The following is a 26,799-nucleotide window of genomic DNA, read 5'->3' on the forward strand; positions in this document are numbered from 1 at the left end:
ACCAGGGGAAAAAAATAGAAAACAACCCACAAATTCCTTTGTCATTCTTGTCTTTTTTTTTTTTTTTTTTTTTTTTTTTTTTTACCTAGGTGTTCAATGGAGAGATTCTTTCAGTTGGTGCTTTTTGCTTGTTCCTCCAGCTGCCCAGTGGCATGCTTTCCATGACAGATGCTCTGGCTTCATTCTTAACATATGTTCCAGATGATAATTCCATCTTCTTTTCTGGATAACTTTAGAGCCAAGGGGTTTTTGAGCTGTCTAATGAATCTTGGCATCTGTTATAAATTCATTCCATTTAATACGTAGTATTTTTCTAAGGCATTTGCTTTCAAAGGCATTTAGATGTCTGTACCTTTGTTAGATTTCCAGCTTTCACATCCATATGTTGAGACAGAAAGAAATATCTGAGTTGAAGTTTCACACCCTGGTCTTTAAAACACGGATTTTTTCATGACCGCATCTTATTTAGTTGGTAAATGAAAATGTTGCCTTGCCAATTTGTAACGCCAGTTCCGTTCCGGAATCCCCAGATGACAGGCACCTTATGACCACGATACACAAGTTTATTCCCTTCTTTTATTCTTTTACTTTCCAGTGTAGTATTCGAGCTGGGAGTTTCCAGGGATTAATTATATTTGCTTAGATTTTTTCTTTTAATAACGTAATACTATTGAATAAGTAACAGTGAAAAAAAAAAAAAAGCTTTTCTATTTAACTTCATCTCCCAGTCACTGAAGGACAAGCACATGTTGGGGCATCTCAGGAGTTACTGCAATTACCATGTAATTTTTCTTTGTTATGGAAACTTCCCATGATCTCATAATTAATTACCAGTCTCTCCAATCTAAGTTTTCAGTACTTTTTCAGAAACCCTACACTCACACTAAACTTTCTAACTGTTTTTTTGTTTGTTTTTATATTACTGTATATAGCAATGGTTATTTGATTTCTGTACCAAAGACACTCACATTCCCAGTCTAGCCAACACATCTTTCAAATAGGTTTCCCTGCTCTGTATCCTTCCCATTTATACCAATCGCTCTCCATCCTTCACAGGCCCGCCAGCACAAACAGCAGCATTTACCTGCAACTCCTCCAACCTCACAACTGCGACCAAGGCAAAGGTGTAGCAACACTAATGCCAGACTTTTACACTGCGAATTACTAATAGCAGTTGCAGTATGAAGCAAAAGGAAATTACCTGTAAAACATCCCAATTCGCATTTTTTTCATTTCAGACCAGAAACAGAATCTCTAACTACAGTAGAAGCTGAAATCACTGCTGCATATTTCTCTTTCAGAGACCAAAGCTCTCTTTGGCACAGCATGAGCATAAAAGGCCATTTCCTTGGAGAATGTGCTCACAACAGACTCAGAAAGTTCTCCTGATCTTTTCTGCTGTCAGTGTCTGCTCCATATCCCAGACTCCACAGCACCCTGCACCACTCTATAATTGAAAAGGCACATCAATACAGCTAAAATTGAGCAAGAGATCCACCTCTCTTCTCACAATGAATGAGGACTTAAGGAAGCTGGCATCTTTAGATGCAGTCTTATCTTTCTGATCTTAACTCTGTAAGGGTTTATGTACACTAAAAGCATTTATATTTAAGATGACAATGCATTTTTAAACACCATTCTCTTCTTGCACGGTACATTCTAAGCAGCATTTAATAATATGTTCTTCAAATGCTGAATTACGATGCGTCATGTTTTCTTGCTAGACAGCAATTGTTGATATTTATCTATTTTGAGGAAAGATTAAAATGTTAACAAGGGGATTCATTTCTTGCTTTGTATATTAAAAAAAATATATATGTACTCCCAAAGTCAAGAAATATGAACAGATTTTCAAGGAACTCCAAAGAAAACAAGATATTTGGAGCATTTTTAAATATGTCAACTGGCAAAACACAGAGATTGTGGTAAGCCACTCTTTTTATAAACTGTGCATCTAATCAGTATAAAACTTTCTTCTATGCTACAGCTGCAAATATATTGACATCAACAGTCTACCAACTATGGCTGGCTTTTAGGAAACAAAGTGGATTGGAAGAAAGAAAAAGCTATTAATATGCTAAACCTCTAATGCAGTATCATAATTTACAACAAAAATACAAACGCCTATTGTGAGGCAATTTACAAGTTTGCATGTTTGCACTGAATATAAAGACCTGCAACTTTTTCTCTGGCAAAATTCACTATTTCATAGAGATATTTTCCTTTTGTAAAGAAAGGTTAGACACATGATGGAAAATCAGACAGTGACGCTTTTGCACTCACATTGCCTTACAATTAAAAAAATAGGCATTTTTCTCCTCATTTTACTCAGCTCTGGAGTTGTGACCTACTATGTCTTTTACAGGAAAATTCATTATAAAAAGCCAACATAAAAAATCCAGATTAAACCTACACTTACATAAGAACATAAAATTATGATAGTATGTTCCTCAAAAAAAAAAAAATACTAGAAATGTTTATACTGTGATCTTCTTTAAGTGGATCACGCTTTTGCTAACAAAAGCAATATTTATTATTATTTGCATATCTATAGCAGATTATTTAAACCCCACCACCAATACATTTGACATTAGCAATATTCACACCATTTGTGGCATTCTCAATTAATGAGTATATTAACATTTGGGAGGCTGGCACAGAGAAAAATACCTCACTTAGATTTACATATAACTGTGCATTACACAGCTATTATATACCACAAATAATGCACCATGACCATAACTGTTTTGTTAACTCTGTGTTTGTAGAACAAATAATGTCTGTAACGGTTCTTATCCTGGACTGGCTGCATGGGAACACACAGCATCAAAAAATATCCTTTAAAAAGCTGGCTTTTTATTTAAGAAAGGAGAGCTAGCATTATGTTTGCAGCAGAGAGTAAACTACAACATGTTTGTAAGTACCAGGAAAATACAAATCTCACGGCCAGTGCATGCTGTTTGGTGTAACATCAGTGTGGCTGCCCAAGCTGCTGCACATGACAGCAATTCCCTGTCTTCTCAGAAGAAAGGATGGTTGGATCAAGTGAGGGGAAAGTTCATCAGCTCTACACAAGACCCTATGTACCAACAGCAGGTCTACATAAAATCCTATGCACATAATATAAATTAAATGTGTAAAGTTTTCACTGTGATGGAAAAATTTCCATGGTGTTCCCAAATACAAATGTTTATAACAAAAATAGAGTATTCATTGTGTGAGATGTAATCATAAAGAACTTAAGCCTCCTCCAAATTTTGGTATATAACCAAACAAAACCAGAAGCAGGTTTACAAAGAACATATTTCAGCCAAAGCATACTTTCACAAGAATACTATCAAATGTGGCAGTAATATTGCAGAAAATCTGCAAAAACACAGGAGGCATTAAAATGAACATTATCTGAAGTTTTACTGATCATCCACCAACGTAGTCTACACATTATGAAGTCTGAGAACAGTAACTATAGTTTAAATCTTGAGTAACACCCAAAAGCCAACAAACTTACCAGCCTCAAAAGGGTATTTAACATAAGCTTTTGGTGTTTTATTTTATTTTATTTTTAGTTAAAATATTCTTTTTTTTAACACTCTCAAAGTCTAAAACCAAGAGGATTACAAAGCTACTGTGTCCATGGATTAAGACATTGCTTAATGTTTCAGACGTTACCCAAGTCACTACGCTGTTACACGTTACTGTTTAAAAACTATAAACCTATGGGAATAGGAACTAGCTAACCTCCCAAAAGCATTTTTTACTTCAATCAAGTTTGGGACCAGCACCAACATCAAGTCAATTGCTTCTCTCTAAACATGAGTTACAAAAATAAAAAAAATAAAAAATAAATTTAAAAAAAAAAAAAAAAGTTTTTGTGCTGCAGCCTGGCTGTAGTCACAGCCTGAGTTTTCGGTGCAGTTCCATAACCAATTTACTCTTGCAAAGGTGCAGGCTCCCAGTACCAGAAGTTGCCCTGCCCCTCCACACCTCTGGGTCTCTCACACAACTCCACAACTGGGTTTCTCATTCCCATTTGTGCCAGCACTACTGTTTGTGCAGCTATGCAGTGAGTCAGACCAGGGAAATGATCCATCCGAAAGTTAGCTTAGAAAATAAAAATAGATTAGTTTTCAGCCAGAAAAAATTCCTGGTATGATTCACCCTGTGACCATTATGAACACAAATGCCAACACAACAGTGCACGAAGAGGACATGACACTTCCCCCATTTCAGCAACAGCTTCCACTTAATACAAGTTTCAAGTAAACACGGGATTGCATCTATCAGGGGCAAGTTCACAGGATCCTAATTAAAATTCAGTAGCTGCTGCTGTTTCTCAAGATAAGAATAAACTTGTTCAGAAAAGTTTCCGATGTATTAGTCAGCATGCACAAATTGGCATGATATTATAAAAGCCAGCACAGTTCAGAACAAAGTGAGTGAACACTAGCCTTAAAGTAAAGCAACCAATGCTGTACAATAATACACTGTTTTGTAAGTATTTTCATGTGTAAAAGTTAGACCATTAATACATCTGCAGTTTCATCAGGTCAGAAGAGCACACAAGTAGGTGGAGATGTCACCATGTTCCTATGGAATCCTCGCCCAGGAACAGCTCATCAGGGGTTTCTTCCATTTGCTCTGCAAGACATCTAGCAAAAAAACCTAACCTTAAGAACTGATAAGGTACTACTGGTTTTTGCACCTAATTATAAACTCCTCCCTTTACACACCCCTGGCAAATATCACCATTTTCTCTGCAAAACATCAGGAAGATAAACAAAACAAACAAATAATCCACTGCTTTTTCTTCATGCTAACTTCAGCTAGTGCTAGGCTCATTCTACTTTCTATATAAACAGTATAAACAGCTACATTATCAAAAGCACAAATATTGCAATGTGAAGCACCCCAAGTTTCACAAGGACTACCAAACTCACACTCAGGATGCCCCTAAAGTAAAGTACCAATACTACCTTCCATTTTATCAGAAGAAAACTGTGGCTTGGACAAATTAAAATCCATAACACAGAGTGCCAAATTTAAGACATTGGTGGCCCAGTTCTTCACAGCATTTACCATCTTGTGCATCTTTCTTCATTAGATAGTTGTCCCCAAATTCATTGCAGCCAAAACCACAGAGCACTCATGTAAAGTAGATACCAGATCCCTCTCCAGTTGTGTGTTTCTCATTATCTAGGCCTAGTTAGCAGCAATCTGTGAAAAATACTGTGTTTTTCTTTTTTACAGTAAAATTTTTACACTTCAACTGTTCAAATGGAATTGAGGATTACACAATTTGGAATTTCAATGTAAAAATGTTAACCATTAATGAAAATGGTGACTTTCTATTTTCACACTAGTAATATGCTACCATATTGTGAATAAATATTCTTGTGAAGACTACCCCCCAACATTTCACAAATGAATTTCCAAATCTAACTGGAAAGGAGCAAGCATTTTCTTATCTGTGTACTGGTATCAAATACATTCATTTCCTATTTCCCTGCCAGTCTTGAGAAAGCACTGTATAAGAAAGCAAACTAATAAATTCAGAACTTATGGTAACCTGGACGTCAGTCTGATGATAAGGATCCAATTACAAAGAAATGTAGTTAGTTTACTAGTTAGTTTACTATAGTTGGCTTACTAAAAATTGGCTAGCATCGCCCTGATTTGCAAGGGAAATTATCAATAATACCATAAAGTAATATTTATTATAAACAATATATGATAATAATACCAATAAAAAGCACAGAGTACCCAAGACACAGCTAGAGATGGGGCTGAAGAGGGATGGAAAAAAAATTAGACTGCAAGTCCATCTGCTTTACAGATAGGGAATATACATCTGAAGCAAATATCTGAATTACCAACTATTACAAGCTCTGGCTTACACCACGACTGCACTTAATACATTCCCACTGCTAAAAGCACAGGAACGGACATGACAATGAGTCCAAACCAAAGTGCTGGAAATATGAACAGCATGGACATCAAAATCTAAGCACTAGCTGCTCCACTCGACAGATCCACAGAATGACAAAAGGCTGAGGTTGGTAGGGACCTCTGGAGGTCCAAGCCTCTGCTCCAACAGGTTGCCCAAGACTGTGTCCAGACAGATTGTGAATATCTTCTATTGTGCTGTGTTAGGTGCTAATGGAGAACTACCCCAAAACCCAGGAAATCCTTCCCACACAGTGCAAGTAAGGTCTATGCTGCTGAAATGGAGCAACGCTGTTTTTTTTTTTGCCTGCAGTTTGGAAAAGATCAGTCAGCTCTCAGTAAGTTTGTGGCTGAATAAATCCCAGGCACTACCATCAACTTCCTCCCATATTTGCTGGGAAAGAAAACCTCATTTTGCCAATAGATTGCACAGATGTTCATGAAGGGTCAATACTTTCTCTGAGAAAACAAAGTGCAACCAAGACAGCAGTTGAGTGGTTACAAAACCTTCTTCTCTTGTCCTCCACCTTCTATTCACTCTCTCAATCATCACTAGCCTGATCTCTTCTCAAATCTGATTTTTCAGGATCTCAATTTGCAGTCTCAATTGTCTCTTCGATATTTGTGCCCTAGACCTTTTTGACTTCTCCCTCCATCCCTAAAACTCCTTCAGGACCTAGTTTCATGTCACAGCTGTTGACCTCATTAATGTTTCTGACAACTACAGCAGGGTAGTGTAAGAGGAGTGGGTCCCACAGAGACATAAACTGACCGGCCCAGCTGAGGCAAGGGTACATGGATTGCCTTTGAAATAAAAGAAGGACTAGGAGAAACATTTGTTAAGACTGGCACATAGGTATATTGAGGGAATAAAACTTCTCGTGAACTTTCAAAAACTCTTTTATTACAAGCAAGTTATTACAAGAATGAAATCTTAATGTGAAAGTGGCATAAACACAAGTGGATTTAAGTTTCATCAGCAGACTATAGGATGCCGAAAGCATTAGGTAAAGTGACCATTTAAGCTTAAAAAATAAAATAAAATAAAATGTTTTATTTAATAAGGAACATGTCTTAGAGAAACAGTTCCTCAAAGTCCTCCCTGACAGCATACTTCAAACATCTGGTCATGCAGCACTGCCAGGCTGTGAGAGCTGCGAGTAGGAAAAGGACACTGAATTGTTAGAGCCTTGCTTTCCAGTCCCTGCAACCACAAGCATTAACCTTGCTTCTTGGAAAGTATTGCTCTCATGGGTAATAAACTGGAAAGAATACAAGTGACTGGAGAAAGGATTCAGAAAACAAACACTACGGCAGCATTCACTGCATAGGAACTGGAACAGAAATACATGAAAATATAATGCATATCTATCCAGAACGCTCCAAAAAAACACTGCCTAGGTGTTTTCCTGTGTAACAAGCAACCTGTTGTTGTCAGGAGTAGTAGAAGCACTTTTCTACCATAAATCTCAGGACACTTGAGAGGTCAAATGATTTCTCCCTTTTCCTCTTCCCCCCACCCCAGAGACCAAGGTGATAAGCCCAGAAACATGCCTTACCAACCACCAGAAGGGTGGGAATAACAGGGATTCGGTTTGAGTATTGAATCTTTCAACTTTGCAAAAAAACAAACATCTGAAAATCAATAGCACCAAGGTCAAACATGTTGATGCTCCCGTGATTTTTACCCACTAATAATATCCTCTTAAACGTAGGATAACACCTTTCTCCCTCTGAACGTATTATTGCATCTTTGCATCTTCTATCTGATGTATCATTATTGGAAATAATATGGTTAATCAAAGAACACACACAGAATTTTAGCTACTACCATCTACAATACAGCTCTAGAGGAGCATAATTTTTACCAATCAGAATCTCAACTGTAAAATGATTTAGAAATGAGAAAAGGCCATATTACAGTTATATTGAACCCAGAACATTAAAAAAATAAATAAAGTTTTAATGGAACTTCAAAGATTTATTTAGTTTCAAGTGGTTCATCGATGAAGATTTTACCTAAAACTACTATTTGCTAAGACAATTAGAAAAAAATAGTTTGCATTTCTTCTACTTTCTGTAGCAGATGTTCAAGACAGTCTATTTAAATTTGTCTTTGTTAGAGGTGTGTTAAACTACTCGAATAATTCAGACAATCTGCAAACAAGATTTCTGACAGGTTGTGAATAACATCCAATTAGTACCATAACTTCTGAGATTATTTTTTCAATCAAGGCATTCCTGCCCCCACCCAAAAAAAAAAAAAAAAAAAAAAAAAAAACATACCACATGAATTCAAGCTCTCATGTGTATTTCCAAAATTAACATATTTTTGGTCTTGATTCAGCTGCAAACCCCAATGTCCATTAATTTACTTCATGCTTTTTTCAGGATTTGGGGGAGGGAGGGGGGAGTATAGAAGAGAAGTTACTGTAGAACTGTAAACAATTCAAACTTTAAAGATCAATTTGATTCCTACCTGGAACAACAGATTTATTCCACCACATTATTTATTCTTCTAATTAGTAGATACAACAACATGAAATATTTTCCACGTGGTTATTTCATGAAATCCCATGATTTCGACATGATTAAAACATGATCGCATCATGTCTTACATTGCAGAAATGAGAACAAACCAGCAGTTGAATTAATCTCTCATCACAATAAATCAAACACATCTTATTCTATAAATCTATGAGTTTAGAAATATTAACATTACTTCAGGTAATTGTATTCCAGATACCAGGAAGTTATGAAAAGCTATAATTTTAAATAAATAAATAAACAGCATTTGAGTGAAAAAGATATTACAGTATTTCAAGTGATGCAATCATTACAGGACAATCTCATTACAAGAAAGCTTCACAACATCTGTTTTTTACTGCCATCTCATTATAGCAAACTTCTTAAGTTACCATTGTTAAGTTATAGCAACTTTGTACTTCAGTTCCCTCTCTATAAAATCGGTAGACTAGTACTTCTGTACTTGATACGAATGTTGCAAGATAAAATCAGGACATCAAAAATTGAGACTAATGTCACCCCCACAAACAAGTCAGATTCATTATCTATCCCATATAATTTGTGTAAAAATATCTAATAAAGCAAGGTAAACATGGCCACGACAAACAGCATTATCTAATTTAGCATACCTGAATGCAGAAGTCCAACAGAGGCCTAGTAATTGAAGTACAATAGAAGCACAGACTTAAACTGACATTCTGTTTTGCCTTTCGCTAATCATTTAGCCATCTTGTTATGTAATACACATTAGGTATACTCTTCCCCAATGAAAAACCATTACCCTTTCAACATACACACAAAATAAAGTTCATTGACATGTTAAATTTAAAACTGGGTCCTTTAAAAAGTTAGCATCTGTGTCAATTTTTCCTTTGTCCCAAATGATCTTTTAATAACATGGTAACACAGACTCTTAAAATTTTTCATATGTTTAAACTAATTGAAATCTTGTGCACAGGTTATATATAAAGAAATTAGGTTGCAATTAAGCATAGTTATTAATGATTGTTAAATCTAATTGTTGTGACTATTATAGACCACAGACAAGGTCAGCTCTACAACTTGTGAAACTAGCTTTAAAGAAAAAAAAAATCACCTGAATTATACGCATAAAAACCTCTTTTGTAATGATATGCTCTAATCATACTAAACATGTTCATCCATTTAAAAGAACAGCTGTTTCCAAACTGATACATTCAAAATACATCCCCACTCTGTAAGACATTCAATTTGCTTTCAGTAAAATTAAAAATACTAAATCTTACAATAATTTGAAAAGACACTGCAAAACACTGTGCACATAAGCAAACCCAAAATGGAAAAGTAATTTCAGCAATTTCTGCAGAGTCCTTACACTAACTGCATGAATATTAAATACATGTTATAACTTCTGCATGTCACCAGCTAGGTTTGGATCAGTCTATTTCAGATTCTTCGTCAAAATCACATCCCTTTCACCTATATGCATTAGAAGGAAAGAACACTGATGTCATTTAAAAAAGACACTCACAAAGGAAGACAACACATCTGTATTCTAATCTGGCCACAGGAATAGTGGGAAAACAGAGAGAAGAAACAAAAATGATTATCCTCTCTGAAACAAAACACACTCAGCTAGTAAATTGCAACATTATCTTTCCAGCAGCACAGGCACAGAAGGCCATGAGATGGTTGGTTCTTATCACTAGAGCCGAGACAGCAAGTCACAGACAAACATAAGAGCGTCTGTACGAAAAGCATTCCCACTGCTCTCTTGACTGAGCAGAGACTCCCTCCAGAAAACTCCAGCAGAAAACCCAAAACCATTAAAGTCATACATCTGCCTCTTGCTCGGACAAGTTGTGATGTCTCATAGGGTACATCTGTGTTAGTACTTCAGTTCAGATAAGGAGAACAAAACTTCTTATCACCCCAGCTAATGCACTTTCCTGAATGATGCAGTCTGGGAGTGCAGAAACCTGGCTCCTTTCAGATGAAAGTGAACCACAAGACGGACGCCGGAGCACTACCACTGCTAATGGGGCACAGAAGCAGTCCAAAGCCAGACCAAAGTAACACCCACTTCACTTTGCAAATGCCTTGAGTGCAGCTAAGTACCAAGTCCTCATCACCAACTAGTTTACTCTCTGGCTCTGCTCTCACTGGGCCACATCACCTGCTCAGGCAGGCCCAGCCACTATGCTTCAGGGTCTCCTTTCACCTATGACATGGGACCTGACGGCTCCTGAGGTTCTCTGAGCTTCTCGGGCTTGGCTTCATGTTGGGTTTCACTGCCTTCTATCATCTGAAGTTCTCAACTTCTGACTGTCACCTTTTGCTCACCTAAGCTCATGTAACAGCTTACTTTTCCTCAGTGTCATCTACTCTCACCGCAAGGAAACATCTTCTTGTGAAGACTGCTCAAGGCCTAAGTATGACCATTCTTAATTAAGTAAACTTAATTCTGGCATTTCTTTACCCTGAGTGCTGAATGATTTTAAAATAGGAATAATTTAGCAGCTTCATCATTTAAGTGTTCGGAGAACAACAGCACACTGAGGCTTCTCATGTAGAATCACGTTGACTCTTCATGCTCAAGAGCAGGGTTAAAGACTTACAAATGTACGACTGTCAGCCCTCTATTGACACGGATACAGCACAAAGAATAATAAAGCAAACATTTTCTCAGTGCATTTCACAGCCATTAAGAATCACAATACCCTGCACTAACAGAATCTCTCCTCCCCAGTCTCTATCTCAGCTTCAACTTTTAGTTGATGCCATCTCAACTTTTCGGCCTCCCCTCTCACTCCTACGCTCAGTTCCTTTAACTCGACTTTTGGCCTATCTCATTAGCTGGCTTTTCAAAACTCTTCTTCATCCCCATACTTTCAAGTCATCCTCATACTCCTTGACTGGGCTCCAAATTGCAGCAAGAGATTGCTCTGTTCTTTTCCTTACATCACAAACCACCCTGACGTATATCACCACCCTGACTGCTAAAGGCAATAGATTTTAAAGGTCCCAAGCTATATCCACATGACCAAGTAATTTGGCATAATAGAAGCAGATCAGTCAACTGAAACAGCTGGTGCCCAGGCCCCCGTTTTTACAGCATATAGGGTTTACAAGTCTATTTCAAGTTAAATTCAGTCTGGTGCCTCAAAAGGAACATTACACCATGCACATGGCTTAGGGCTTTCCAAAGCACCAGCTGTTGGTTTGTACCTTTATGCCTCAGCTAGGGGCTGGAATTTACTCAGCGCATACCTGTAGAGGAGATTCCACACTGTTTTCCTCCAGGAGGAACCTAGTTTGTACATACCAAAACCAAAACCACTTGGAGAACTGAAGCAAGAAGCGTTAAGTAGGGATGATCAGGGAGCAGCCTTTAAAACTGTAACAGCATTATAGCTTGCAGAAGCAGTGCAACTTTAACCAATCCCACCGTGCCTCTTGGTACAGACAGAGAATATTCAGCTGACAAAGTGTACACTGAGCACAGACAAATTCCAACTTTCAGAGTTTAGATTAAGTTCAGATACTTTTCCTTGGCAACAATAACAAAAGTGCTTAGCAACTCTGTCTCCAGAGCAAGGTCAGGGTAGAATCTGTAATTACATGAAATGTATAACCATCGAATTACATGCTTACAAATTTTTGACATTGAAAAACTCTGCTACACTTTTCTTCTTTTCAGAAGCAAAACAAACACTTTAATTGACCAATAAGTGTGATAGGTCATAGAAAATTTAGGAAAACATTAGAAAGCATAGAAAAAAAAAAGTTACCAATAGCAAGAAGGAACAAAACAACCATACATTCACTCAAAGTTCATTAAAATGAGGGAAAAAATGCATGTCATGAAGTGTCTTTGAAAATAAAATATCTAACAAAACTGACATAAAAATGCAAAATCCATCAGCTTTTCTTTAATTAATAGATTAGTAAAACAGCATGAGAGGGAAAACTTTTACACTTCCAATTTTCAAATATTCACTAAGACATTTAGATTCACTGTACAACATTACAATCCTTTTCTGGACCTCAGTTATTAATGCATATCACAGTTGCTATTGTGTTTTAGTAAGAATGAGCAATTTATATGACATTATGTAAGAAAGAACTATTTGGATCACCCTAATCATTTTATAATATGCTTGAAAGAAATTATGTGAAATAAACAACAAGGGAAATCAGATAACCAAACAGAGCAAGCAACAAGTTGGGAAGGAGAAACAATTAAAAAATTTAAATAGCTCCTGCCATGCAAAATTTGATTTGTTATATACAAAAAATATATACTCCAAAACGGGAAGCAGGCCTTCAGCTTCTTGTACATTAGCCCATTTTCATCTGCAATACCCACAATGAAATACCGAAATAGAGTTATGCAGGAGAAATAACAGAATAATAAACTTCTCTCATTCTCTTGGCTTCTTTAACATTTAATGTCAATCTACAATAAGAAAGCTAATGATGATCTTTGTCTTTGCATGCTGCTAATGAAACAAAGCATTTCTTTTTAAATTAAGGGCAATTTCGTTCACACTATTCAAGTCTAAATTCTTCTGGGCTAGAATCACAGAAGCTTGTGGCATACATCACCCTGTAATCCAGATCACCTTCTCTCTGCAAGAGAGATGATGTTCTTTTGGAAATAATCTTGTGCAACACCACAACCCAAAGCAAAGCAGCATGAATTATGGAAGATTTCATTCAAAGTCCATTACATGGTACAAATGCCATCTATTTCTAGAGGTTTCCCACTCAAAACATACAGCAACATTCCCAAATTTGAAAATCACACGGTAACAGATTATGATGTGACATCTCAATAATTCACAGGAATTTAACCATAACAGAAAATATTACTTTAGACTGGCTTATAATTAGGAACTTACTCTTTAATCATATGGCTTCAAGGTCTGCAGGGCAATTAGATATATGCTGAGCTTTACACAAGTAGTATATCGATTTTACAGGGACTACTTGAGTATGTAATATAAGCTGAGCCACATATTGGCATAGAGGAAGTTACACAAAGTATTGCACCCACAACAGCTCCTATGCAACCTTCAACTGTGCCCCTCTATTTCTACCTCTAAGAGCTGCCACCACCACCTACTTAGTCTGATACAGGGGTGACAAGAGCTGCAGCAGCAAGGTTAAGTGGGAATTACCAAGTCCAGCTTCCTCCTTACTGTCAGTTACCCACGTAAAACAGGGGCAGTGCTGAGAGTTAAGTATTAACATGACCCAGGTCTTAATGGCCATTAATTCCATATGGTCAGATTAGCTTGCTGCAGACTAGAAAATAAATCAAGAATGCTCCCAGCATAACTGTACAATGCCACTGCACACAGCCTGCTACACACCACAAGAACTTTGCATTAGGAAGTGGAACTTACCCCTCTTCTGAACCCAGCCTTCCTTCACAATGGTAACATCGCTCATGATGGCTCCACTCTGAACCCCCGACTCAAAAGAGTATTTCTTTGAGTTATCAGCTTGTCTGCTTGGCTTCTCTTCTGCTGCTCTTCCCAATTTCTACTGATGAGTCACCCTGGAAGGAAATATTAGAGAAAGAATTTAAGTCTTTTCTGTTTTTCTCATTTGACAGCCAACAAAAAAAGTCTTTGTTGATGTCTTCCACTGACTGAGCTCACACTAAAAATCTGCTTTTTTTTTTTTTTATTAATTAACCATATAACGGAATCATATTTCTATAGTCTTACAGCACATTTTCCATGAACACCTTGCTACTTAACAGACCCAGGATGTGTTACATTTTAAGTCACGTGGCACTATTATAAAACGCACACAATAAAATTCCTTGTACTGATGCACAGGATGCTGTTAAATGAAACGGTGCCAGTACTGCTTCACAGGTCCAGCTTTGAAGCCACAGTATCTTTCACCATTCCCCCATTTGTCAGAATCCATGCAACTGGTAAGTGATTCTATTATTAAGACTGCATTGATCAGATCAAGAGTGAAAGGAAATGGAAGGAAAGGTTCTGTAAAGGCACTTAAAGCCAAAGCCTTATGATGATAACCATACCTATAATGCTTAACTGTTAAAATCTGTATTAAGCAATTCACCAGCCATGCAGTTATTTTTTTCAAAATGTTTCAATTAATTAAAAAAAAAAAAAAAAGGAAGAAAAAGAAATAGTAAAGGCTACTGAAATATAATATTCTTCCTACTTCCACTATACCTACATGATAGCCAGTACAAACCTCTAAGTTTTTACAAACAGCAGCACCAACAAGTATGTGAACAGAGAAGCAACTTTTTAGGACTGCAAATTAACCAAAAAAGCCACACTTTAGTTTATGAAAAGAAGGAGTGCATGTTTTCTCAGGGCTTTAAGCCAAGCGGTGACAAGAGCGCTCTCTTCCCTACAAAGAAGAAAAAAAGCTCGCAGGGGGCGGAAGGAGGCCAGCCCTACAACAGGACATGCCGGTCCCAGAAGCCACAGCTCTCCCTTCCACCACCTCACTCCCAGACTACCAACAAGCTGAGAAGAAGAGATAATAGCACTGCAACCAAGCAGGAAGAGAAGTCAGAGGGCAGGAGAGGTCTCCTTTTGCCAGCAGACTGCCTTTCCCCTCCATCCTTCAAAACAAGGAGGAACATCCAAATCATGCCAATCTAGGAAAGGGACTTCTGTGATGGTGGAGGAACACCCTTCTATGGCTGTACGCACAGGAGCACACCTGTACACACTGGAGGAGGGACACACAGTCCAGTTCAGTACTAAAAAATCCAGCATATACATATCAATTTAGTGTACTGACCAACAAATGTAAGCGCAATAGAAACAAATTCTCCTAAAAGCAACCTGTGCAATGAATGAATGGAGAATGGACGGGGAAATAAACTGTTCTAATCCAACCAAAAACAGGGTAAAAAATGAACCATTATATGTGCACAGGTTATTTCCAATATGTCATTTTAAAAATGTGTATTTGCACCATGCAGCAGCTAGATGGAAGGCTACTTCTGTATGGATGCTGTGCTGTGCAACATAAAACTTGGTATGAACATTTTTTCACGTGGCATGCAACAAATAATGCAGTAGAGCACAACTCAGAAATACTGAGGGTGTATCCATTTTACAGTTACGCGTTCACTTGTTTTCTCAAAAACAGGCAGTAATTCAGGTACTTAAAATTAAAAACTGCAACGTTGAATCATTTAGTAGCACAAAGTTTAAATAATATTGAAAGCATTGCCTCTGTGACATCCCTTTGCACTGGCAGATATGACGGGAAGTCCCATGCAGGTGATGCACACCCTTTTGCAACAGCATCACGCCCCACTGTGTCCAAAAGGACACCAGACACCTCTGTTTATGTAAACACACACTGCCTTCAGACCTTCATGTTTTTACAAGAATTAAAAGAAAATGTTACATACAAGGTTTTGGAAGGACAGGAGATGGTTTCATTAGTGTCAGTTCATCTTTATCTGGTTAGACTGTGCATTACCAGGTAAGACAATGTGGCAGAAATAAACACAACAAGCACAGCTTTCCACGGCCTTTACCTCACTAGTTAGAGAGTTATTTTTTGGGCCATACTCTATCAGAAGTTTTGTTTATGCTCTTCAGTCCAGTGATAAGCAAGCCCAACAGCTGTGCCCGGACAGAGAGAGACTGAGACATGCGGCTGACACAGGTGCCAGTTCTGCCTTCCTGGATGGATGAGGGCAGCACGGTATCAGTTCCTACTCCAAGCACACACATCTTTACAGAACCAGGGGGAGCAACAATGACGCAAGAACAGCTGTTCTGTGATACACAAGCAAGCACATCAGTATCCCAACACCCGACTTCGGTTTGACTTTCCTACCAGGCTTCCAGTGCATTCCTTAACACATGATCACAGGCAACTTTTTTCAACTATAAAGACAAAATAAGCAAAATACTTAGCCTGGGCTGGCATATGCTGTGATTTGTTTTATCCTATCTGTTAATCTAATGCAGTTCCCAATGTTGGTGTGTTCTTATGGAAAGTGCAATAATTTATTTTTATTGGTACAGACTAAGCTGTAAGAAATGAACTTCTGCACTAAGTAGCAATGATCTTGTCTGCCCACATACTGATCATTAAGTCCATGATTCCTGTAGACATATAGTTTTAATGAATGAATTTATGCTTAAAGCTCCCTATTTATCCACTGATCATGATTAAGTTAGTGTTATTTAATCAAAATCTGATCTATGACTGATTTTTATCTCTGCCTGTGTCCCAATAACCTTAAATGCAAGCCTGTAGGACAGCATCCTACTCCTTCCATGGACTACTACATTGAATTTCAAACAAAAATGCCAAAATGCAAAAATCAGATAAATATGGTGACAAAACTAACCAAATTATCTCTGTTTCAGCTTCACAGTGCTACCAGAAACAACTTAAGTAAAATTATCAACAGTTGTATGCAGACATAATGGTTATAGTGATCACTCCCTTAATGGGTAATTAAAAGTCAATCTGAATTACACAGGAAGCTGTAGAAGATAAATCGAAGCATTAAAAGACTAATGAAAATAAAGGTTATACATTCACACTACACTTTCAAGAAGCCATTTGTAAGCATCTGTAGTATTATCCCTTATTAAATTCCTTTGAGGCTTTCTAAAAGCTACACTCATTCACTCAGAAAGTCATCCAGCAACACACTTTTGAAAATTACCTATTGTGACGAAAACTGACCTTAATGAAAAACAGACATACAGAAACCTTTACCCTGAAGATGCACTGGTGCATTTCTACAGGCATAAAATAGTTCCCTATAACATATGGAACAAGAACTCTCATAAGGGAATAGCATTCCATCTACAGTCCAACTATTTCAAGAAAACCTACAGAAACGTTCATGCTACACAGCCTGCACAGAGCTTAAATACTCCTTAGCCATCAACTCTGCTCTCCCAATGCACTTCAAGTTCCAGCAGCTGTTACAGAGTAAATATTACAGTTTCCCCTGTTGCTATAGGATGGAATGGGGAAAAAATGTGTAAGAACTGAAGCTGAGGATGTTTTGCATTCCAGCTGCTACCTACAGGGAAAAACCTAACTTAGGTTTTTATTTATGTTCCAACAACTGAAGAACAGGTTGGATTGCTTTTTCTTTTTTCTTTTCCACTTTATCAAACAGAACTTTTAAGAGGTAATTTTCCAACAGTACATCGTATGTATTTTGCACAATGTATCAGTCAGTCATGAATATGCATAATAAATACAAAAACCTATCATCTGCATGCTTTGTGGTGCAGTTATGACAACTTACTCCATCGTGACCGGTTACAAGAACGAAATGTCTGCATTTATTTTTGGATCTTGTAAAAAAAAAAAAAAAAAAAAGTTAATTTTTTTTTCTTTCCTCTTTGGAAAACTATTAAGCCACATTTTGGCATTACATGGAACACTTCAGCACACTTCAGAAGGACTAATACTACAAAGAATTCTAAGTTCCTAGCTGTAATGGTCACAAGGACATCTTTCTGAGCAAGGATCAAACAGAAACTTCTACATGCAACAGATCCTACTGAGACTCACAGTTTTCCCAAAGTGTGGTGAAAAACCAACACCTTTTCAGTTTTCATCTTGAACTTTTGAGACTAACAGCAGTATAAAGAAAAAGTTCGTTTCATGATGCTATCGCCTAGGAACTATAGGACCTACTCTTAAAAGAAGCAATGGGCTATTCAGTATGGAGAAGACACCTTTTCTCAACTTATATTTTTGAATTAAATGAGGCACTCACGCCCATTGCAGCAGTCAGGCACCTCCACAGACTCAGTGGATGGGGAGAAGGAAATATTTTCCTTCCAAGCAGAAGGAGCAAGAACAGTGTTTCAGGTCTACACTTAACAACCACTATGTGCAAGTGAATAATCATCAAGACTCGTAAGAGCAGACAACACTCCCTTGGAATCTGGGCATCCTCCCATTTCCCCAGTGACAAGAGACAGCTGAGTACAGAAGACAGTGCCCATAAATTCAATGTAAATTGTATGATTCAGGTTTCTGTTGTAAGAACTTTCATAAACAGAAGCTCCTACTTTCAACAATTTTGGAGCTGAGAAAAAACAGATACTCTCACATTTACCAACTTAAGCTACCAGAGAGAATACCAACAGGATCAGCTTCACCTCTTCCAATGACTACCCCTACAACTTCACATACCATTCACAACCCAGTGATTATATAAACCTAAATGTATCAGGGAACTGCCATTTTACCTTTTTCAAGTAACCATTTGTTTAATAAAATGCTCTGGGGAGGTGGGGATAGAGGATGATGTCCAAGTGAATCTTTCTCTTTGCCTGACTCACTGAGATTCCTTGGTCTTCAACATAATCAGAGCCAAATCTCCTCATCTTTACATCATTTCTCAGAAAGGTACACTGAAAAATTATGTTTGCACACACAAAACACACACTAATACAAAAAAAAAAAAAAAAAAAGCTCTTAATTAGTCATCCTCTAGTGGCTATCATACCCATGTTTGTTTATCTGTTTTAGGGGCATTTTTTTTCCAGATCAAGTTCTTAGGAGGTTTTCTCATATCCTCCAAAGTCTGAATCCTCCAATGCATCCAAACAGACTGTACTGTAGCAGTCTTCAGTACTGTTTGTAATCACAAAGTGAGAAATTAAAAAGTTAAGGCTCCAAACTAAAAACAGTTCTCTGTAGGATGTAAAGTTCAGATTCAAGTTTTATTTATATGAAAAATGCATCCATATCCTCTTCCCCTACACAAGTTGTTATCTGAAAGTCTGGTCAAACAATAAGAGGATACATTGCACAGCATCAGAAATTACACAAAAGACTATGCTGCAGAACAGAGATTGTTACAAAACTTCCTAAATCAAAATAACCTGTATTACTAATGGAAGAATCACATCCAGTTCAGTGGTTTATCTAAAAAGTAGTGTATTTATACAGGCTTCTACAAACTACATATTCTGCAATTTTGGTTATACTTCAAAAACGGTGCAGTTGGATTATGCCCCTCTTTATGGTCTCAGGAGAACTGACTAATTTAAATAGTGTCACTACTTAGACTGAGAAAAAGGAACCTGCAGAAAGATAATTTTTGTTCAACTTCAAAGAACTTCTAAACAACAAAAAAAAATCACAAAAAATACATTAACTGGTTTTACAATACAAAGAAATATAATAAAAACCAACATTCTAAATACATTCTAAATCTATAAAATCTTTACTGCTGTATGCACAATTAAGACACTTAAGCATACCCCTAAACAATTTCTAATTTTATATGTTCCTATTTTACAAATTTTACAACAAAGATAAAAAAAAAGATATCTCTGCAACAGGCATTGCAAATATTTTTTTTAATCGTATTCTGCACTAAAAATCTCGATGTCATTAAGAATATTGACATTAAAAATTATTCCTGACAATTTTATTTCCTAAGCCTTGGCTTGGAATTAGAAGGAGGATAACAAAACTAGCAATATTTACACTTTGTGGTAAGGAAAAACAAGATGCTTTAGAAAAGATAAATAGGTCTTTATAAAGCACACATATGTGTATACTTTGTGCTTTAATATTTTCAGTCTTCTGTCTTCACTTACTGTATGTCAAAAAGCTGCACATAACTCATACATGTTTAGATAAGCGAGTTAGAGACTTTAGATAAATTCAGTTGTGACTGCAGTCACACTTAAATTTTAATATATTAAGTTATGTGTTTCAGTTAGATTTTGCAACTGAGTAATTTGCCAATAAAGAAACTATAATCCTGTATTCTTTTTCATATTAGAATGACAAATTAAGCTATTTTAAGGGACAAAGGTACAATTAAGGTAAGGTGAACAAACCCACCCTTGTCTTTGTTTACCAAGGTATAAAGGAAGTTTCTAACAGTAGCTAAATTGTTTCTCTAGAATCCCACATGAAAAAATAACAACCCATTGTTTGCATTGTTTTTATTGACAAAAATGCTTTGAATCCTTTTCTCTCCCCAGTCAGAGAAAATAAAAATAAATAAAAAAAAAATCAGACAGGAGAGTGAGAAAATAAAACGTATGAGAATACAGGTCTGAAATTCAACCAAAGAATATATTTAAAGCAGTAAATGTGAATGGAGGGCTAAAGTTATGCATTAGAGAAAAAAGTTACTCAGACAACGAACTTGGGAGAGTTTTGAGACTTAAAAGAAGTCAAATTAAAGATTAGTTGAGGATCATAACTATGACAGCCATATTCCACTCAACACTTCAAAATATAATAAATTTAACTTGCTGAGGATTAACATAGGAATACTCTTTCTTGCCATTTCAAGATGAAGTTCCTTCACTCTTTAAAAAAAAAAAAAAAAAAAGTTTTGTAATGTCTCAAACTACCAAGCAAAATTAAACTCAAGTTTCATATTTTGAAAACAAATTAAATTGGATTTTTAAGTCTATAATACCCTGAAACAGGTTGTCTAATTTGTGAAATGTCACAGAACCAAGAAATTCCCATACATTCTGCAATGAGATAGGTTAAAAGATATCTAAGAGATACAAAATAGAGCTTCATTAAGCTCATATGTTTGATTTTTGGTAAGATAGTAACTTTTGTGGAGCACAGCACCATAGTGCATACACAATGCCAAGCACATAGGTGAAGCCACAAAGAATTAAGACAATAAAAGTCAGAAATAAGCAAAGTACCATGAGTACTGGGAAAAGGAAAGTACTGAAATAAATATGTGCTCTCAAACTATTAATATACAAGATGAAAAAAGTTCAATGACATGTCTACCAAAAGACTTTCATTCAAACTCCTAAATTAGGATTTATTTATTATTATTTATGTATTGTACAAATTAAATTCTGAATTTGCTTGAAAAAGGGATTCTTTCCCACATAGCCATCAAAAATTGCTGAACTTGCTAATTCTACCACTACAACATGACCAGAACTACACTCCAGCTTCTAATCTAAACCTTTTGGATCTGCTTGTTCATCTTCCACAAGCATTATTCTCATCAACTTGAGATCTGAATGTCCTAAGCACAGAATGAATTCTCTACAACCACAAATGTACACTGTTCATTTTTCAAAAGCATCTTGTCACTTGAACACATTTAAGGCTAGATGCAGTGCCTACTAGACAAAGGTCTTCAGCAAATGTTATACAAAAAGACAGATTACATGAAACTCACACATTTAACCTTAATTCTTTGCCCTATAGTATGTAGCTTTAAGAAAAACACAAGACAAGTTGTACCAATCACATATCCCAGGAAGCGCACTAAACAGTTGGTAAAAAAAAAAAAAAAAAAGAGAGAGAGAGAGAGAAAAAAAAAAAAAAACACTTTTGTTGGTAAAAATTGTTTTGAAAGCCTGCTGAGACTCCACCAAGAAATACTGTATCACTTTTGTGGGGTTAAACCACCTGTAAGAGAAGCTTTTGACCTCTAGGCACTGCCACCCCACACCTAAAAAAATCCAGTGGCAAGACCTTATTGATCTCTGTAAAGCTGAATCAGGCTCTTCACCTGTGCTCCTACTGTGGGATGCATTCAAATAACTTCATCGCACACACAATGCAGTAACATCTGACAAACAGTGCTATCACGTCATTCAGCCATGTATGAAACACTGAGGTCCTGGCTGCATTCTTAAGGGAATTATTGCTGCTCTTTAGTCAGGATATTCCAGAAAAATTCACAGGGTAAGAGCTTGTTCTTAATACTCTTTTTGATCAATAGGACTCATACCTAGACACTCGCATAGAAACACATGGAAAGATAGGGTTGCTCAAGATGGATGCGAGACATAAGAAGTTATTTCATCTAAACATAGTCAATGTTGACACTAATATCAAAAGTCTGAGAAATATTTAAAATGATCAAAAGCAAGCATTTTTCTATACACAGGACAAAAATGCTTCCTCTCCTTGAAAAGAATATTTAATGATATTTGTAACTTTTTTTTTTTTTTTTTTTTTTTTTTTTTTTTTTGTAAGTATAGACTTTGCCACAGCTTCCTAATATACCTGAACAACACCTTTAAATAACAAAGACAAAAAGAATCTGTTTGGAATCCATCACATGTGCCAAAACTACTTCAATTGCCATACTTAATGTTGATGTAGAGCTACAGGACAAGGACAAAATGCCATACCATCTATTACTACAGCCTTGCATTTTCTGCAAGCTTTTTTTATAATTTTTCTCTTCATATAAGCAGCCCTGAATCTGCTTCATACAAGCAGCCCAGAAGAAAACACAAACCAAAACTTTAAATATGATTTGACACCACACAAAGCACTAAGAAGTTACCTTTCCTGTTCAGTAGTTTTGTTTGTTTCTCTGGCTTTAATAGTTTTGTAAAACACTTTGAATAAGCTTTTCCATTTACTATGTAACTACGGCTTAGAAAAGAGTCTTCTACATAGCCTGCCAACCTGTTGCAAAGACAAGCAACAAGTGCCACAAATTTACCAACAAGAATTTGCAACACTCAGGGCTGCCCTTCCATGTAACCAGGAGGCAACATACTAGCAGACACGAGGCTCCTCATCCCAAAGATCCCTTGTTTTCCAGGCAGTGCCACACTCCCTGACGGACCTGTTGTGCTAGACAGCAACCCCTGTCCCTGACATGATATCCTTGGTAACCATCTCCTAACAGAATGAGAGCCAATCTAATACTCTAGAATGAAGGGCAATCTTACAAGTGATGGTAAATTTCATACATATATTGGAAACAAAACTGACATTTTAAGGTAAATAAAACTTGCGAAGGCACACATTTATCTGTTCCACTCTCTTTGAACCATCAATGTTGTTCACAAAAGGAGCACTGCACATTTTGAACAGAACGCTTACTTTATTAGCTGGGAAAAACAAACCAGAGGTCTTTGGGCACATAGTGCTGGCTGACTTGGGACAACTAACATCCCTACTAAGCATGCAGCTACAGTCTAGTGCATTCCTTTTAAAGCAACTCCATTTATGCATTAACCATATTGAAATGGAAGTACACTACAAGAAAGTTTTCACTCTACCTATTTCAAGGTCCTCCCACTCTCCAGTGTTGGTTAAAACTAGCATCGTGCCAAAGCCACCAAAGATGCCACCAAAGTTGGACTTCCACGCACAGAGTCGACCTCTCCTGCTGCATCATTAGCAGCACAAAATGAAATTACAACCAAATACATTTATTAGAAACTGAATCTTCTTTATACTAAGAACAGCACAGAAATTTCAAATTTATTTTAACATTTGAACTACTGCAATAAAGGTATCATACCTTCCAAAGCAATCAAGTATTTCAAAGTTATTTCACCAAAACAAATAAACAAACAAACAAAAAAACTTCTTGGGTATAGAAATGACTATCTCTTTAAATTGGGAAAATTTGCACACGGAAAGTGAAAGAAGACTAAATAAACCAGTGGCAGACAAATTCCAAGTAGTCTGAAGGATGCCGCAGTTATTATACAAACTTCAGACACATGCTGTTTCAAACTGAAGTCGGAAGTCAAGATATGGTTTCTGGGAACATCTTGCAAACAGAAGCTTGGGTTGCAAACAATAGCAGAGCTCCGGTGGTTTTGGGGTAAGCTAAAGAAAAAACACTACTGTTATCCCTTCCTTCCACAAAGCATTTGTTCCAGTGTCAAGATGTCAACATTTTCCAGTACAAGTTAATGCCATCACAGCCTTAACACTGTATCTGCTTCAACTGGGGCAAGATATAAACTCGTATGTGTCAGATGTCTCATGGGCTTCCTGTAGAGCAGCAGCATGTTGTTTAACCAGGCATCATCTTCCCCCAAACTGCCAAACAAGTGAGGGAGCACGATGCTGAAATACAACTTTCTATGAAGCTGCCCATGAAGCTGAAGAGCCCGCTGAGGTAAGGCAAACCTAGCTAGAGGAAGGCAGGAACGCACCACAGCATTGACCACCTCAAATATGAGTTTCACTGGTTTTACCTGTGTGTGTGTGCATACACCAAACATCTATGTTAGAGGAAAAATGAGTTATTGAAATATGATACAAAGCTTTCCAGGAAACAGGATTTTTCTTATCTCTACAGTTTTTCTTTGGCTCTCATTTGAACTTGACTGACTGTCCGCATCCAACCAAAACAGATCCACGTGGGCTATAATTAGCAATCCAATCCAATTAGTGATATTGGGGTCAACTTAAAGGCTCCTGCCATAAAATAAACAAACAAGCAAAAAAAAAAAAAAAACAGTCCTAGAGGCGGGATCTTGAGTTGTATGCTTATCTTAAGAGCCAAAATAAGCTTTCTTCCCTATTTCATACACACTTTTCATATTTGTATACAGAAGCTAGCAACAACAGGTCACGCTGAAGAAGTCCTTTCTCAGAAGTTTAGGACCTCTCATTTGCATGCCTCTTGCCCTGGGAAATTGATTGCTATGTACAAAATATGGTGAGGTATGGGGGAAGTACATCTGCCTATTCGCCAAGTTTTGGTAGGTCCTAATCAAACAGCGGCAGAAGAGGCGGCTGCGAGTTCCTTCAGTCCTGGGAAAGGCTGGCGATGGAGGTACCTGGGGCATTGGGGTTTTCAGAACAGAACTTCTTCAGGAGAAGTTAAGCGAGTCAAGCCGTAGGCGTTATTTTCATAAAAATAAAAACGAGATCCTGTAGATGTAGCCGAGTAGCCAACCAACTGATAGCTACATTAAAAATATAGCATGAAGATGTGGAGCAATGCAGTTGTTTACTCCCTACCAGCCGCACAAAACCAGGAATTTGGGGCTTTTCTTTACATTTTTTTAGCCTAACCCCGTTAGATAACCCAGCGTGGCAGGCTCTGGGTAGCGAACCAGCAGCAACCGCGCCGCCGCCGCGCTGCCCTCCCCTCCCCGCCAGCTCCCGGCCCCTGCGGCTGGGACACGGCGACAGCATCCCCCCTATCGCGACACGCGCGCCCCGGCGACATGAGGTGGGGGGGGGTGCAGCACGTGCGGGGCGCGCCCCCGCCGCGCGTCAACTTGCTCGGCATGTGCGCGGCGGCCTCCATGATGGCTGGTGCGGGAGGAGGAGGAGGAGGAGGAGGAGGAGGGCTCGGGGGCGGCGGCCGGTTTGTTTACTCGCAGGCAGGAGCCGCCAGCGGCGGCATCACCCGGGCGGCGCGGGCACGCGCGCCGCGGGCACGCGCGCGGGGCTGCCAGACCCCCGCGCCGCAGTCACCCCCGGCGCGCTCCCGCGGGGTGGGGGGGATAAAAAAACGTGGGGGGGAGGATAACGGGGGGGCTGCGCTCGCTCCCGCCGGGGGCGCGCCCTGCCCGACCCCCCCCCCACCGTTACATAACGCCCGCACCGCCCGGGGGGGGGACCCCCGCCCCCGATCCCCAGCTTCCCTCCCGGTCCCCCCCCAGCCCCGGGCCCGGCCCGGCCGCGCCGCCGCCGCCGCCCCGCGCCCCCTCCGCGCCCCCTCCCCGCCTCCCCCCCCGCTCCCCGCCCGCCTCCTCGCTCCCTCCCCTCCCGCCCCTCCCGCCCCGCCGCCGCCCGGCCCCTCCCGCCCCGTACCTGCAGAGGCGGCGGCGGCGGCGCCGCGGGCGCTGCTGCGGAGCCGGAGGGCGGCGGCGGCGGCGGCGGCGGCGGCTCCGGCTCCGGGGGGAGAAGGGGAGGAGGGCGCCGCTGCCGCCTCCTCCTCCTCCCCCGTCCCCCCGCCGGGCTCGGCGGTCCCCGGCGGCTCCGCGGGGGCGGCAGGAGGCGGCCCCGGCCCCCCCCCGGCTACATGGAGCCGCGCGCCCCGCTACGCACGGAGCCGCCCGGGCGGGCAGCGCGGCCGCGGCGGCATCGACGCGCGGGGGTCAGGAGGAGGAGGAGGAGGAGGAGGAGGAGGGCGGCGGCGGCGGCGGCTCCCCCCGGCGCACTCACCCCGGAGCCGGCCGGGCCCCGCTGTCGGCTCCTCCCGCCGCCTCCGCCGGGCTCGTTATTGACTTTCAGGAAAACTCCCGACGTCACCGGCTCCCCCCGCGTGTCTCCCCCTCCGCGGCGGCGGCGGCGGCGGCGGCATCGGCGGCATGCCCAGCTCTCGCGAGAAGCGCGCCGGGGCCGGGGCCGGGGGGGGGCCGCCAGACGGCGCGGGGGGAGCCAGACAGAGGGGGGCGGCTGAGGTGAGGGGGGCGGCGGGGACGGGGCCGCCGCCGGCTGCGGAAGGAGGCGGGGAGGCGGCGGGGACGGGGCCCGCCCGCCCGCCCGCCCGCCGCGGGGCGGCCCCGGTGGTGCTGCAGCCCCGGCATCCGCAGGGCTGCGGTCGCCCCGACGGGCACACGGATGCGCCGCGGCGATGCTCCCGCACGGCTCGGCTGCCGGTGCCACCCG

General features: G+C 39.6%; 1 protein-coding gene across 2 annotated transcripts in view; it reads right to left on the reverse strand.

Moving 5' to 3' along the window:
• Window positions 1-26,460, reverse strand: part of AKT3 (AKT serine/threonine kinase 3) — a 150,974-nt gene extending 124,514 nt beyond the window's left edge. Inside the window, exons 1-2 of one of the 2 annotated variants that reach the window (XM_032185287.1) lie at window positions 26,353-26,460; window positions 13,860-14,014 (exon numbers count right to left, since the gene is read on the reverse strand). In XM_032185287.1, the coding sequence (XP_032041178.1) occupies window positions 13,860-13,905 (46 nt within the window). In that variant the 5' untranslated portion in view covers window positions 13,906-14,014; window positions 26,353-26,460. Of the gene's footprint in view, window positions 1-13,859; window positions 14,015-25,998; window positions 26,032-26,352 lie in introns of those variants that run through there. The other variant, XM_032185288.1, reaches the window with a different exon arrangement.
• Between the last annotated feature and the right edge of the window lie 339 nt (window positions 26,461-26,799).

Source organism: Aythya fuligula, chromosome 3, assembly GCF_009819795.1.
Source record: "Aythya fuligula isolate bAytFul2 chromosome 3, bAytFul2.pri, whole genome shotgun sequence".
NCBI classification, from domain to species: Eukaryota; Metazoa; Chordata; class Aves; order Anseriformes; family Anatidae; genus Aythya; species Aythya fuligula.